General features: G+C 44.0%; 1 protein-coding gene across 1 annotated transcript in view; it reads right to left on the reverse strand.

The window, feature by feature from the left end:
* Positions 1 to 14341: 14341 nt before the first annotated feature.
* LOC144824276 (zona pellucida-like domain-containing protein 1) overlaps positions 14342 to 16282 on the reverse strand; it is a 260372-nt gene continuing 258431 nt past the window's right edge. The window contains exon 10 of the mRNA XM_078683407.1: positions 14342 to 14615. Coding sequence (XP_078539533.1) covers positions 14410 to 14615 — 206 coding nt within the window. The 3' untranslated portion in view covers positions 14342 to 14409. The remainder of the gene's footprint in view (positions 14616 to 16282) is intronic.

Genomic DNA, 16282 nt, shown 5'->3' on the forward strand with positions numbered 1-16282 from the left:
CTCGGTGTCCGCCTGTACCACTCTCCGACTGACATCTTTGAGGGCAATCACCGTAAAACGCTTGCTGGCCTGCGTCCGACTGTTGCCTTCTGGAATAAGCTCCCACTAGCCCCAATAGGTCGGATAGCCCTGGCCAAAATGGTGATGCTTCCCCGACTCCGCTACCACTTCACTAACTTACCGGTGGTGCCACTCAGGTCCTTCTTCTGGGACCTCTACTCTCTCCTAGGCACCCTTATATGGGGCGCAGGCCGACACAGGGTGGCCCTGAAAACCCTCCAACGTCCCACAACACAAGGCGGGCTCGGAGCTCCCTCCTTTGAATCCTATTTCCTGGCGGCGCAGCTTCAATGGCTGTCGTATTGGACGGCGGACCGCTACACCGAGGAGACTTTTACCCCGACTGGCAGAGTCACAACCCCGGAACTCACCCGTCTTCTCCTCCCGGGCACCAAGCCCCGGCGAACATACCCCCTTCATGTCGCGATAGCGCGCCAGTGCATGATGCGGATCCACCGAATGTCCCCCGGTAGGCCCCCATACTCCCCGCTACTACCGCTGATAGGATGCCCCAGACGGAACTCTTATTTCACAGCCCCAATGCTAGCTACATGGACGCATTGTGCCATCACGGATATGGAGTCGCTATTTGAGGACGGTCAGTTGAAACCATTCGACCGACTGGTCGCAGAGTTCGAACTCCCCCAGGTCAATTCCTCAGACACCGACAGTTGCTCGAGGGATTTCGTCCCTACTATAATCTCCAGGCTGGCGAACCTGACACGCATCCAGTGATACACACTATCCTACATATGGGAGTGGGACGCCACCTGGTCACCTGGCTGTATAAATCAATCCGGGAACTCTCGTACACTCCCCTGGTGACCCTACGGGCCACATGGGAGGAAGACATCGGTCGCGCACTACACGACTCGGAATGGACCAGAGCACTCGAGGCCCCTAAACGCGTCTCTAGGAATGCCCGCTTCAAAAACATTCAATACTATATACTACACAGGGCATACCTCACCCCGGCACGTCTGCAAAAGTATTACCCGTCAACACAATTCCTATGCCCCAGATGCCGATCCCCCGATGCGGATTTTCGCCATATGTTTTGGAGCTGTCCCGACCTCCACTCCCTATGGCAAACGGTACACGACACACTAACGGATCTCACAGGCCTCACAACGCTAGACTCCTGGAAATCCAGCGCGCTAGGCATTTTTCATGTCCCTAAGCAGGTACCGGTACATAGACGCTTTGTGTCCTTAGCGCTACTACTGGCGAACAGATGCATAGCCATGCACTGGCGGTCCCCGGAGGGTCCCCCATAGCGGCTTGGACGGGGGCGGTCTGTTAGTGGGCGGCGGCGGAAGAGGATGCTCTTAGGGAGGAGGAGGCTAGGGGTGCGCGTAAAAATCCCATTTCTATGGAATGGGCCATGCTCCTTCATAGCTTCCGGCAGTCCTTACACACAGAAGACCCACCTACGCCCCCCCTCCCCCGCCCGAAAGAACCCATAGTCTTTGAATGCTGCCAGTCATCTCAGTATCGAACCCCGGGGCTTCACACCTCCTCATCAACGCCCCGCGGCCGTGTCACCCGTCCCCGCTATTCACATACGTGGGATACCTACAGCCCCTGATCGTCCTGCCTCACTGCGAGTACGTACTGGGGGAACCCCCTTGCCTCCCGACACCTGTTTTCTTTTACCATGATCTTGCTAGCGCCTATATGCTTCCCCCCCACAGTTCCGTCCCCCCCTGTTACCTGGTAACACCACTATGCGAACTGTACAGACTCCGATCCTACACCCTCGAGGCGGGAATTCCCATGCCCTATGTTACTCTCCGTCCCCCTTGCGGAGCACACTCACTGTATCCCAGCCTGATGACCTCTTTGATTGATCTGTACTGTTTAATGGAGGAAGTACCTACTTACACCAGTTTATATATAGAAATGTTGCGCGCATGGCTGACCGTGGCTGAATGTTGACGCCACGCCAGCAGCGGATCCGCTTTGTACCCATGTTCTATGATGCAACAATAAAAACAAATTTTTTTTTTTTAAAAGTACCGGTCGGTAACGGCCGATTTTGGCCGTTACCGACCGGTAATTGGTTTTCGAGATGTAGGGGCCAATATTTTACAGATTCGGTAAATTTACCGAATCTGTAAAATACTGAATCGGTAATTTTACCGATTGGGTAAAACCCAGATGTAGGTAGCACTGTTTACAGTGCTACAGGCCTTCAGAATTTGGTATTTTACCACCCAACCCAATTGGGTGGTAAAATACCGAATTCAGGTGTGCATGCATCTGTGCATGCATACCTGTGCCATGTGACACACAGACATGCCCTTAGGGAATGTCTGTGTGCTACATGGCACACATGCCTGTATTTGGGGTGCTAGAGGGTGTCAAAGTGACACCCCCTGCACCCTTGCTGAAATCGGTATTTACCGAATCTGTAAATACAGATTCGGTAATGCCCATTGATTCCTATGGGCTTCAATGCCCATAGGAATCAATGGGCATTACCAAATCGGTATTTACAGAATCGGTAAATACCGAATCTTAACGATTTGGTATTTACCGATTCTGAAATACCTACATCTCCCCCCCTCTATTTTACCACTTCTTAAATACCGAATCGGTAGAAGTGGTAAAATAAAATTACCTACATCTGGCCCTTAGTCTTTTAAACAGGAAGATGTATAACCATATATGAAGAATGAGCACATAATGTAGACTTTAACCTCTTCAACTAACTTGTATTTTCCTTCCAGAATATGTAATTGCAAAATTGTGACTTTTCATGAAAAGATGTTTCAACTTTTACATAGTTTATTGTGTGGGTTTTCGTTTCAAATGATATATTGGTACAAGTGGACGAGGGAAAGCTAAGTCATAAGCCGAGCTGAACCGTGTTCGACATTAGTTGTAATAAATCTAACCAAAGTATTTGATAGACTATTGTTCTCTCAATGAAATGATGAGGAGTAATCCTGTTCCCATGAAAATCTCGGACGATGATTAGATGGAAGAAGACAGGAGAGGCAAATGTAGCATATTCAAACTAAATTTGTTGTTTATATAAGTGTGTGTTCCTAGATTAGGGGACTATTTCTCTTCTTACCTCCTTTTTACCAACTTCTTATACTGGCTTGCAGTCACTCTTTGTTCTCAGAGCTTTGATTGAGAACCTTATCCCGTTTGCCCCAAACCCTGAGCTATATTGTGCTGACACTCTACTGAGTTTCTTGAACTTCTTTTTATGGGACATTCTGCTTTGATTTTACCCATATTATTGAACCAAATTTACTAAAGCTTTATACTTGCTCTCACTATCTCAATGTAGAGGTCTTTATGAGTTGTAACTGCCTACTTTCTCTCAATCTTAGAATAAGGATTCTTTCCTTTATGGAATACGGTTATTTATACATTATATTGTTACTAACAAGATTTAAAACAATTATTGATGAATACAATTATGATAATTAAGTTGAGCTACTAAAAGGTTTGAATTATTAAAACCTATTAAACTTCCCTAACTCTCTTCATTGACTCACATCTATATTGATTATTGATGATAAACTGTTGATATGTTGATAATTTGATGATTTTCTCTTCTCCTCACAACGGCCAAGGTCCACCGGCCTGACTGAGCGAGAATTGACCTGGATGAATTTTAAACCAAAATACTAAATTTAACCTGATTCTCATCACCTAAACAAGTCACTGGAAAACTCCCTATGCTCCTTTGTGATGTTTTAATTATGTGAACTGTCCTACTGGTCTCTAGCATCACTGCTAGGGCACATATGGTACCCGACTGAAAGTCACACCATTCATTTCAGTGAAGGTGGAGACAACACCCAGGATCTCTTTATATGACCTTCAGACACTCATCCGGTTTGACTGAAATATAGGTTGGGCAAAGCCTGCAACCTGGACTGGACTCACCATTCCAGCACTTAGGCATTTCCCATAGCTGCAAGCTAGGTGCTGCTTAAAGGACTGAACAGGCTGCCGTGCTCCTGCCTGGGAAGAGCTAAGAAAATATATTCTTCAAAGCCTATGTCGTAATTTGCACCTCTATTTTAAATTGTGGGTATAATCTGAACCTTTTTAGGTCTCGCCAGCGTTGCAGAGCATGCGCTGATTCGCCTTGGCGAGAGCTATTGTCGTTGGTTTTTTGTCCCACTTCTTTGGAAGCGGGGTTGGTGTCCACCCTGTCTCCCTTAGGCCCCGCCCACCATGACTGGAGATTCTGCTTGTGCACGGCATGAGTGCAACACAGGACCTTCAGGCAGTCTCCTAACATGGTCCGTGCTCACTCCCGCAGCCTGCCCAGGCCACCGCACACTCACCCCTGTGTCCCGAGTGAGCAGCCAAGTCCTATGGCAGTGCAACAGGTCAGCCGCCGATGCCCTGGAGCAGCGCTTCCACCGCGTCTTCATTTGGCGTGCCTGCCCAAACAGGGCATGTGCAAGCGCCTGGACTCCTCTTTGCCGTGCCTGCAGGCGCCCGGACAGGGCATGTGCACGAGCCTGGACTTCTCGATTGCAAACTAAAAACTTCATGACAGCATTAACAAGATGGAGCTCTTCACCTTACAATTGGTTCTGTTGTCTGAAGCCTCGGTCTGTGTGGGCTTTGTACCCTTAGACATTGCTCTGCTCTTGAACCCAGACATGTTGCTGCTGTGGTTGTGCTGCAGTTCCTGCGCCCCACAGGCCTCTGTGATGGCCTTTAATTACACAGGAGGGTGACTCTCGGCTGGTGACATGCGCGTGGTGATGTCGCGTGCTGGTTGCCACCTTGTGCCATAAAGGTAATAAGTGCACCCAATCCCTTGCACCCCCCCATGGGGGCTGATGGTCGCTTGAGAAGCACTGAGCCTTGCCTCCTGCATTCTGGTACCATTCCATGCACATGTTTTGTATTTTTAAGTCTGGCTGACTGCGCGGTTATCTGCAACCTGTTGTTAGCAATTCTTTAAAATGCGTACAGAGTGGGTGTTGTCTCCTTAGAGAGGAGTTGAATTCTCACCTCGTAGAGTTGGCGGTTTGCTGTTTTGGTGCCCCTTCGTGGAAGTACTTGCATGAGGGTTGCTTTTGCATCTGAAAACTGCACTCCATTTTCATGCTCCCACAATTAACTCATCGTCTGCTACATGCTTTCGATACCCAAAGACCTCCTTTATTACTTCTTTTTCCCTGCATTAACAAAGCCAGTAATGTGATAATCAGTTGTGTATGCAATGCACGTAAGAAGTATGACTGCTGTTGTTTATATGCGTTGGTGCATTAAAACTAAACCATTTGACTTTGCTAATGTTTGTTTTTTAATCATAAGTCCCAGCCAGTTGACGTTAAGCGTCCAGAGTCTGTCCGTCCCATTTTCCCTGTGCCCCCTTCCTCTGTGCCACCTCCCCACCCTCTCATTGCCTCGCTCTGTGCCCTGCACCCCCACGCGGACACAGCTTTTCATTCAGATGCACTGTTTGACACTGGCCTCTTTGGCTCCACCGCCCTAGTGCTCCAATGTTGCAGAATGAAGAATACGTTCCCTCCGAGCAATTACTAAGTTATTAAACCGTATCTACGTCCAGTGCCGCACTGTCCATTTCTGCCCCACACTCCTCCCTCCCCCGGTTTCCCGCCTAGGCCCTCCACTCTCTCACCCTTATCTGCTTCCCTCCAACGCTTGCCTCTCACCTCCCGGACCTCTTCCCTGTGGTCGCCCCTCCTACCCTGCTGTCCTCTTGTGCTTTTCGCCATCTACTGCTGCTTTCCGCTCAGCCTGCTGCGCTACCTACTTCTCCCTGCCATTTTCCCAACCTTCTCTGTTACCCTCCGCTTGTAGAATCCCTCCCTCCCACCCCACTCTTCTCTCTTTCTAACTCCCATTGCACTTGCTTTTGGGCATCTGTCTTCTGAGCTTCTTGTGTGCCCCCTCCCCCTCTAGTAGCCCACTTGTCTCTCCTTCTCAATTATCCCCGCCTCATCCAACGTTGCCTGTAAATCTTATCTAGATTCATTCTCTGCACTCTCCACCCCGCCGCCACCTCCATTGGTACCTTCCTGTTGTGTGATTTCATCTTCTCTGCCTCTCACAGACCCCTTTCTTGGCCTTCCTTCCCTTAGTCCATCCCTGTCCTGTGTCTCCAACTTTACTTCTTCCATGCCATTCTTACCTCTCCCTTACTATCTATATTCTGCCCATAGCGCTTTCTTCTCATCTCCATCCCTTCTAGCCACACTTTGAATTCGACTTCACTCTCCCTTCTCCCTGAACAAGCATTTGCAATGCAATACGTCTCGCCTCTACGCGAGTTTAAGCTATTGGCATTGTAGATGACAATGCCTTTCTATTTATTTTTTAAAAACCAAATCATAAATAAAAGGCATTGTCATTTACAATGCCAATAGCTCAAACTCAAGTAAATGCTAGACCTATTGCATTGCAAATGCTTTTTGTGAATTCTGGTTGGTTTTGGACCAGTCTGTGCTGTGGACATGGACGCTGGATATCAGAGACTGCAGTGCAGGGAGAAAGAGGTTCCTGAGGACCTTGGTGTGACATGAATGTAGCAGTGGCTCCTTCATTAGGGGGAAGGAGCACAGCCCCACTGCTCTCTCTGCAGTGAAAACATGAAAAATAAAATGATAATATAACATGTTCTTATCACTGAGCCGAGTCTAGGTTGGGGACGGGCCAGACCATCATGATGGACAGCAGCGGCAGCTAGGAGAAGGAGTGGTGGGCACTGCTGCAAGTGTACATGTCGGTTAAGCTGGCTGCCTTAGGATGGCCAAATCGACATGCACATTTAGATCTCTCCACCTGAGCCAGGTGAAAAACAGGCACAGAATCCCAGTCCCTTACTGAGCATCAAACCAGCCTGGTCAGACCAATCCCAGTGCTTTTCTCATGCTGGGTGTTACCAGCATGAAAGCAGCACATGGATTGGCGTAGGAGAGTCTGGGAGCCTGTGCATTGAAGAGGAGCACAAGGGCACCGAGGTGGCGGCCGGCAGGTAAGTACACATTTTTCTTCTTTGTATTGTTCTCCCCCGTGCTGCCCCCCTCATTCTCTCACAGAAGCTGCCACTGCATGAATGGTGTCATGGAGGACCTGCTGCTATAATGCAAATTGTGAGATCATTTTGTGTGACCCCAATTAAAGACTCTGAAGGAACTGCTTGCAAATTAGCTATCACTTAAAGGTTTGGAGACCAAAAAATAGTAGGTTTGTTGAGAAAACAGTAACAGAGAACAATTACAAAGAAAAATGAAAGACTACACATTATCATTTCATTTAATATTATTTTTATAGCCATGTTTAGCTTTGTTCTGTTCATTATAGATTTATTACAATTGTACTCCCTATAAGTCCATCATTTTGCACATGTGATATACTGATGGCATCAAAATGGTGGAAAGGACTTCTGTTATTTGGAGAATGATATTATTTACACATTGTAGGGGATTAATAAACAGTGCAGATAGTCCACACTAGTGATGCCATCAACACACTGTAGGCAATTGTGTAGCAGCTCAAAGAGAGGAGTGGAGTCTAAAACTTGATGTGTCATGTGTACACTGCAGGTGGCTAGTTAACCGTACAGAGTGGCGAGGAGTCTACACTCAGACACCATCTGCACTTTCTAGAAGGCAGGTTAACTGTGCAAGAAGGGAGTGAAGTATACAACTGTTTTGGCACAAGCACACTAAAGGCAGCTGCTTAAAAGTGCATAGAGTGGAGAGGAGTCTACAATTGTGCAGTTGTTTCTGGTACTCTGCAAGGAGCGGTTAATAGTGCAGACAGGGTAAAGGATAGGAGTTGGAAACCTTCATTTGACAAGCACACCGTGAGTTAATTAACAGTTCTTCAAGAGGACAGACAGCTCTATGTTTCCCACAGCCAACTACCAGTGGCTGATTAACAGGGCATGATTTTTTTATTTCTTCTATTTTCTTTAAGTACTTTTCTGGCTGGTGAGTTGCACTGCCAGCATTCAGTTTGGTTTGGCGACACAAATGCTGACTATACTGTGTGGTAGTTGCTAAGTAAGCTTAATTAATTGATTTTAAATGAAGCAAAAAGAATTGTACACATTGAAAAAATATGTAATTCATTTTAAATGACTGTTGATTGTAAAAGGCAAATGGATTTCCAGGTCAGGTATTCTGTTTTGTAGGATTACATTTCACTAAGATCTTTGCAAACTTCCTCATATAGTAAAACGAGATATTTCTAATTGGCACATGTGTGTTTGTTGCATGTAAAACCTTGATTCAGAACTTTGGCCAGTACAATATGCCAGGAAATATGGTAGAAACATTCAGCATGCTTATAATAAATATTTTGTTATCTATGCTATCCGGGGCCTTATTTAAGAAATTTTGCACTGGATCAAAAACAGGACAGATTCATTTAGTGTTCTGCTGTTTATGTAATATGCATTGAGAAAAACAACATTTTCTCTTTTTCTCCAATACAAGTCTTTGTAACATGAGGCATGCATTCTGATAGCCGTTATAGTTACCTAAGTTAACTGTAACTTGCACCCCCGCAATGCACTGGTTATGACCTCACATATTCCACCACTCATAACATGGTCAGTGACATCACTGATGACATCTCAAATGACATCAGTGATGACATCATCCACATCATCACTGACACAACCACTTACACCCCTAGAGAATCATTTATACACCCACTGCCACTCCCACACAACCATTCACAAACCCATTGACAGAGCCGTACCAGAACTTACACAGCCACTCACTAATTCATTGATCTACCCACACATCCGCTTGCTCATCCATACTGACACTCATACACCAGCTCAGTCACCAATACAGCTTTTGACATATCCACTCATATACCCATACAGGCACTTGCACACTGAGTGAGTCACCCATATAACTACTCACACACCTACACACTCACCCATACAGTTAACAGTACAGGTACGCACTCACCCAAACAGTTACATACACATCCACTCACTTGCTCTTACAAATAGTAACAAATCGTCATTCACCTATACAGTCACTGACAGAAGCATGTACTCATCCATATAGCCGCTCTCACATTCACTCACTCATGCATACAGTAACTCATAAACCCAGTCACTCACCTATACTGCCTTTCACATATCCACTTACTCATCTATACTGACACAAGCCCTCAATCACCGACACATCCATTCAGACACTCACTAACCCATACAGCTTGTCACACGCACACTCACTATCCCATACAAGCACTGACTCACCCACTCACTCATCCATACAGGCGGTCACTTACCTCCTTACCCAGACAACCATAGAGATAGTCAACCAATCAATCACCCATATAGCCATTCACATACCCACTAACACACTCATACACCCACTTAGACATCAATTGACAGAGATACATTCACACAACCAGACACTCATCTATACATTCACTGAGATACCTAATCACTCACTTATACAGTCAGTCACGCATCCACTCAGTCATCCAAACAATCACTCATACACCCATTGATTCAGCAATACACTTAGGTATATAAATTAACACTCATAAACGTTTTTAAAAACTCACAGTCAATGGATGATGTCATCACTGATGTCATTTGAGATTTCATCAGTGTTGTCACTGACCATGTCATCGGTGATACAATATGTGAGGTCATAAGCAGTCCATTGAGGGGGTACAAGTTATAGTTAACTCAGGTAACTATAACAGCTGAATTTCTCTGGTTTTGTACGAGTGAAATGTCAGCCTAACTATAACGTCCCTGTAACTTTAGTTTTTTTAGAGGATATATATATATATATATATATATATATATATATATATATATATATATATATATATATATATAAATATACATACATGCATGCTTTACATATAAACAATTTATGTGTTTGGTGAACATTTTAACAAAGAAATAGTGTTGGAGAAATAACCATTTTCAGAAAAATTAACTACAAACTGATTTTGCACTATCTTTCTTTTTTATGATAAGAAACAGAAATTCCTATTCACCACAATCTTAGACTTGTATTTTGTATTTGCAAAGTAGAGAAAATCTATCTTCTTAATTTCGTAACACCTCAAAAACATCAGAAAGAAATAATATAATATCTGTTTGATTCATGTTCTGCTCAGGAGCAAATACACCTCCCTCCCTTTAAGTATTACACAAGCAGCAATTGTACCAGTCCAAAAGTGATGTGTTGTGGATCCAGATGTGTGTATCTCACTCGGTCTCTCTCAGACATACGCATCCTGAAGATGATATGCAGTAACTTGAATAGAGTTCAATTTCAAATAGTTTCTTCTAGATTCAAGTTGAATTTTGTGCACGGTCTTAACTGTAGGTTATTGTGCAATTACAGAGGCTCTCACACTGTAAGCACCTATCAGTCCCAGACTTCCATAGCACTTGAGAAAGAGTCTGACTTTACAGCAGCACTTTGAAGCAAATGAGTTTTGGTAATAATTGCTAATCACGTCTCTCCTTACACACTACCAGAGTGGTACCATCTACACTGCTCCTCCCCCTGTGGTCAGCCAGTTACAGTGTTAGTACCTGAGCATGACGCTGTCAATCAAACATCCTACTCTGACGAGGTGCAATGTTCAGTCTGCTTTGAGGATGTGCAGAAAGCACAAGGAAAGGAAACGTCAGTGAATATTTTGGGCTTCACTGAAGACACCAGGCGGTAGATTTTCAAACATTTTGCGCTGGGTTACACAAAATGTTTTTGCAGGATTTACTTTCCAGCGCAAAACTTGTTTTGTACTAGAAAGTACCCTAAAAGTAGCACAAAGCACTGTTTTGTGTTACTTAGCCCCTAGAGGGCATTACATAAATTTACATGGGTGGTACATTGGTATTTCCATTCAACCACCCATTACTTTTGACGCAAAACTCTATTTACAAAGAATTGTAGACAGGGTTTAACACTAAAAGTTAACGCAGCTTCAGAGGAGGCGCTAACAGGAAAAATGTTTTTATTTCTCCTTTCTTTTTCTTACTTTGCATGTGTGCTGCACTGTGCAGCACACATACACAATAAGAAAAGCTTTTAAACTTGTCTAGGCATGGTATTTTGTACAGGGATGGTACCCTTCCTGTACAAGCCCTGTGCTAGGAATCAGGGCCGGACTGGGAACCGAAACCGGCCCTGGCAAAGTGCTCGGCCGGCCCCCCCCTCCCCCCGGGGGGTTGGGGGGTGCGACCGCGCTCTTTGCTAGGGCCGGTTTTCGGTCGATTTTGTTACAGTGCCGTTTTTGCAGCTATGCTGCAAAAAACGACCCTGTAACAAAATCGGCCCCCTGGGTCCAAAACCGGCCCCCACCCTCGCGGCCGACCGGGGGATTGCCCGGTGCTTGCAAAGGCCAGTCCGGGCCTGCTAGGAATGCACACACACTAGCATTATGGCACATAGGTTTGTGCATGCCGCTCGGCAGCTGAAATCAGTGCCAGCGCAAGGGAGAGAGGAGGAGAGAACCATATCTCTGTATATATTGCGCTCTCCTGCTCCATGCCTGTCACGCAACCCAGTGCTGTCTCTTTGGGTGCTGCGCTGCGTTGCGTGTATTTTTAAAAAATCTGGCCTCAACTGTTTAGCACACACATTACCAAGCACTACCCATATCTCTATAAACGATGCTTTTTAAATGATTGCAGAATAAGTATTGTGAACAAAGTATACATGTTCGTTTTGACACTACATTACTTAGGCACAGCTCATACTTGGCCCCTGTCAAACAGATATTTGTAAAGACGATGAATTATGTAACAACACCTTTCAACTACAAATTTGCTTTGTTCAAACACTAATAAAACTAATGCACAGTTATATAATGTTCAAGTCAAATTTGACAATGATTTCAATTTGTTGGTAAGTGCAGTAGTAGGCGAATGTGATACATAGTTTTACTTTCATTTCAGAAAAGCGGATTATAACCCTTCAATTATGCAGGTGTAATAATAGCACAGACAACCTAAAATATATGCAATCGTATTTACTTATTAAAGGATAGTGTGAAAGGGAGAATAAATGTGATGTTCTTTCAGAAAAATGAATCAAATTTTCTTTTACTGCTTGCTTACAATTCAGTTAATTGTCTGTCTTCTACGGTTGACTTCTAAAACTGAACATTTAAACCCCTTGTTTTGTCTAAGGCAGGGCAGAAATCTATTTAATGCTTGCTCAGTGCAACTTGACTTTATCTTGTTGGTATGATTTCCCACTTGCATACAAACCACTCCCCGTTTTGCATCCCATCTTCTCAAGGTGCACCAAGTCAGCTGACCTCTATTTTCCAAGTAAAGGTCATTATGAGTTCGAGTCCCAGAATCGGCAATAACGAGCAGGAGCCAGAGTTACAGAGTTGTTAATGTAGAGTTTTTTCCGATTTCAGGCTCTTTCCTGCTCACTTCTTCCAACTGTTTTTAGTAGATAGAAATTGCGAGTGAACAGCATTGACACTTGTTAAACTGCGATGAACAATATTTTCCTTCTCGGCTATACATTAAGGGGCTAATTTACAAAATAAAGCTGCAGCACTACAAGCCATTTTGCTGCACCAAGCTGCATCATTTTAAAAGCACATGGATGCGTCATATTAACTATAATATGATGAATCTGTGTGCTTTTCCCTGCACTGGCGCACAATTGGCTTCCGTGAGCCAGCACAGGCACCCTTGCGTCATCTTGCATGGGTGCCAGAGTTGTGGGGAGGATTGTTTTTGTGTAGGGAGGGACACCTTCCTGCACGAAAACAATAATTGATGGCATTTTCCTCTTTCCATGCATGCTGCAGAATGCAGCACACATAGAAAAAGGAAAGATGGAGAGAAATAAAATTATTTCCCCTCTTTGTGCCACAGGGGAGGCGTAGGATTTTGATGCATTCGGAGCTGTACAACACTTTGAAAATCTGGGAATGTGTCAGGTTCCATGGATGCTGCATAGGAGCACCCGCAGCAACACCCATGGAATGCCGGATGTACGTTGTTACAACACATGCTTTTACCACGCATGCTTTTACAACGCAGGTTTTTCAACGCAAGTCGTTACAACGACTTGCGTTGGGGGGTGCTGGATAGTGAATAGTTTAATTTACTATTCCAACTCCAGTCCCCGTGGATAGTAGGGAAGGTGTTGGATAGTAAATTAAACTATTACCTATCCTAGAGCGCCCCCAGCGCAATTCGTTGTAATGACTTGCGTTGAAAAAACTGCGTTGTAAAGGCCCATATTTACTAGGCCTTGAAAAGTCACACAGGGTGCCTTTACGTGTCCTTGTAAATATGGGCAGGTACAATGCGCCGCCGGTTTGTCATAAAAAGTGACATACCGGCGGCTCAATTTTCTTGTAAATGAGGATCTCAATGTCAAAAAGCCTGAAGATTGTCAACGGGATCCAGCAGAACCCATTTGTAATGGGTCACGTGGAATTTGCTCCCTGGCACGCTTGGGTTTTGTGTTTGTTTTGTAAACTGTGCACTGATGATCCCAGTGAAGAGACATTGGACAGTGTCCCGGCAAGGAATATTCACAAAATGATGTATTTGGCATAGAATCAAATACACCACTTCTCTTCGGGATGAAACATTCACCTTCCAGCTACACGTCAAAAGATCAACATTTCATGAAAAATATAGAACCCTTTGATACCAGATTATAAGCATATTCTAAGCATTCAACGTTCTAACAAATCTAGCCAACCAGGTGAGTAGATGATATGAAAACACAGGCCCTTACTCCACCACAAATGTGGCGGTTGTCCTGTTGGCTGTATTGCAAGTGCATTTAGCCTATGGTAGTTGTAATACACAGACATGGTATCCGCCACATTTTGCTGGAGTTTCCTGGCAACCAAGATCTGATTAAGGCCCAACGTTTTGGAAATTAATTCCAGATACAACATGCAAAGAAAGGCTGTTCCATTAAGTAGAGAATTTGTTTACAGCCAAAGTAAATTCCCAAACGCACAAGTAGTATCCATTCCTGGGAAACTCTGGATGCACAAACTATTTTCTTGAGACATAAAAAAAAAAGTAATCCTGAATGGGCAGATTCAGTTGAATTATGCTTTTTTTGAAGAACCTGGTTGACTGCGTCCCAAATATGCATACATTGAATTTTCAAAGTGACAAACTGCTGGTGGAAGACATAATATGGTTTTGTTTACAGCATTGACGTAATGGCACATACTATCCAAGACTCTATTTTTGGTCCTTGACACCTCAACTTGTGTACACACCTTTCACATATAAACGTCATGTGAATGTGCATAGATCTGAGTGTGGTTTGCGAGGAAGTATGAACAGTTCAAAATAGTAAACTACTGTATTAGGTGAAAGTCTATTTCACTGTATTACAGAGGCTGCGGAGGCATTGCAGGTATCATGTATATTGGTTGTCCAATGGAACCCCAGTTTACCGCCTGGGTAGAGCGTAGCCGGTATAGTTTGTAGGTAGTGACGCTGGCAACGATGAGTCCAGTGCTAACAATAACAGCAATCACAAGGCCGATCAATAGTCCAAACAGGGATCCGGAAGAAAGTCCTGTTCCAGTGGTTGCTGTAAGGAGAAGGAAAGCTGGGCTTCAAACGTCTGCATGATCATAAGTGAAGTAAAGCAAAAGAAGCAAAGCAAAAGACATGCAAAATGTGGTACAGGCCGAAAACACTCTACATGAGTTGCATTGCATTTATGAACAAAGCTCAAAACCCTAAGCATCACTTTTCGTTGCCACAACAGTATTTACATTGAAGGAAAGAGAGAGAATACATTACGCGTAACTGTCTATTATGGTTATATTGACATCGAAGGGTTCAGGTGACATCATAAACTACAAGGCCAAAGGGAGAGTTGTTTATAAATGTCACCAGAAGCCTGAAATGGCAATATTGGACCGTATTAAATATGATATATGTTATGTATTTTATATATTAGAGGTTTATTGCGGGGCAACTAGATTGAAAAAATAGTTTTCTTCAAAGTGCAGCCAAAAATATGCATTGATTGGAAGTGGAATGTTTAGACTTTGTTTACCTTTCTTGAATACATTATTAATAAAACAATGGGCTATGGAGAGGAACAGTGGATTTAAGTGATTCCGTGGCTGCAACATTTACCACACAACTATGGAGTTAATTTCATATGCCACAAAATTTTTAAAATGTACATATTTCACCAAAATATTTTTTTCTATCACAAATGAAATATGGGTTTTATTCCACTGAATTTTGGTCAATAAAAGCACCAACATTTTATTGCTTTTAGTTAGGATTTGTTTTTACTTGCCTATATCTTTGGTGTAGTTTGAGGAATCTTTATGAGATTTTCCCCAAAAAGTACCCTGGTGATGCCTGTTGTGCACAAAAAGTTTCTGGGTGATCGGCCAAGTGGGGGCCAAGAAAAAGAGGGGTTTCAAATAATAATAATATGCATTTCCAATGTTAAATCTGACAGGAACTTTAGACACAGCTACAGCCCTAACTGCTGAATGCATATGCAGCAAATTTGGCAGAAAAGGTAGATGTTGTTCAAGGAAGTGCCTTTTTGTGATTTGGTGTAAATCCGTTCAACAGTTGGGGATTATATAAAGAAATATTTAATTGTATATATTGGGACACGAAGAAACAGTGACCCTTCCCAAACCAAGAAGGGTTGACAGCCATCTTGGGATTTGGCATGAGCCAAGTCCCACAAAAAAGGTTAAAAAAAGAGAAGTGGGCAGGGTAGAAATGCCCTGACCCTCTAGGCCTTTTAAGGGCGGAGGTCTCACTTAACCAAACACTCCCTCAAACAGCCAGTTACTCACCCATACAACTATTTACATACCCAGTCACTCTCTCACATAGACATTCAGATACCCACTCACTCATACAGCCACTCAATCACTCATACCGTCACTGACACCCCCACTCACCAACATAGGAACTCACATACCTAGTTAGTCACCCACACAGCTACTCACAAACCCATACTACCACTCAGATACCCACTCACACAACCACTGACAGAACCACTCACACACCTACAGACCTAGTCAGAAATCCAGTCACCCATACACTCACTCACACACCCACTCACACACTGATACAGACAGTCACATAGCCACTCAAATCACGCAAGTAGAGATAGTATCACTCATTAGCAGCACAAGTAGTTGTGCTAAACTAACGTTTGTAGCAGGTTAGCATATTTGTTTAGCACCAATAAACTCTTAAATACACACTCAC

This window comes from Lissotriton helveticus, chromosome 3_1 (assembly GCF_964261635.1).
Source record: "Lissotriton helveticus chromosome 3_1, aLisHel1.1, whole genome shotgun sequence".
In the NCBI taxonomy this organism is placed as follows: domain Eukaryota; kingdom Metazoa; phylum Chordata; class Amphibia; order Caudata; family Salamandridae; genus Lissotriton; species Lissotriton helveticus.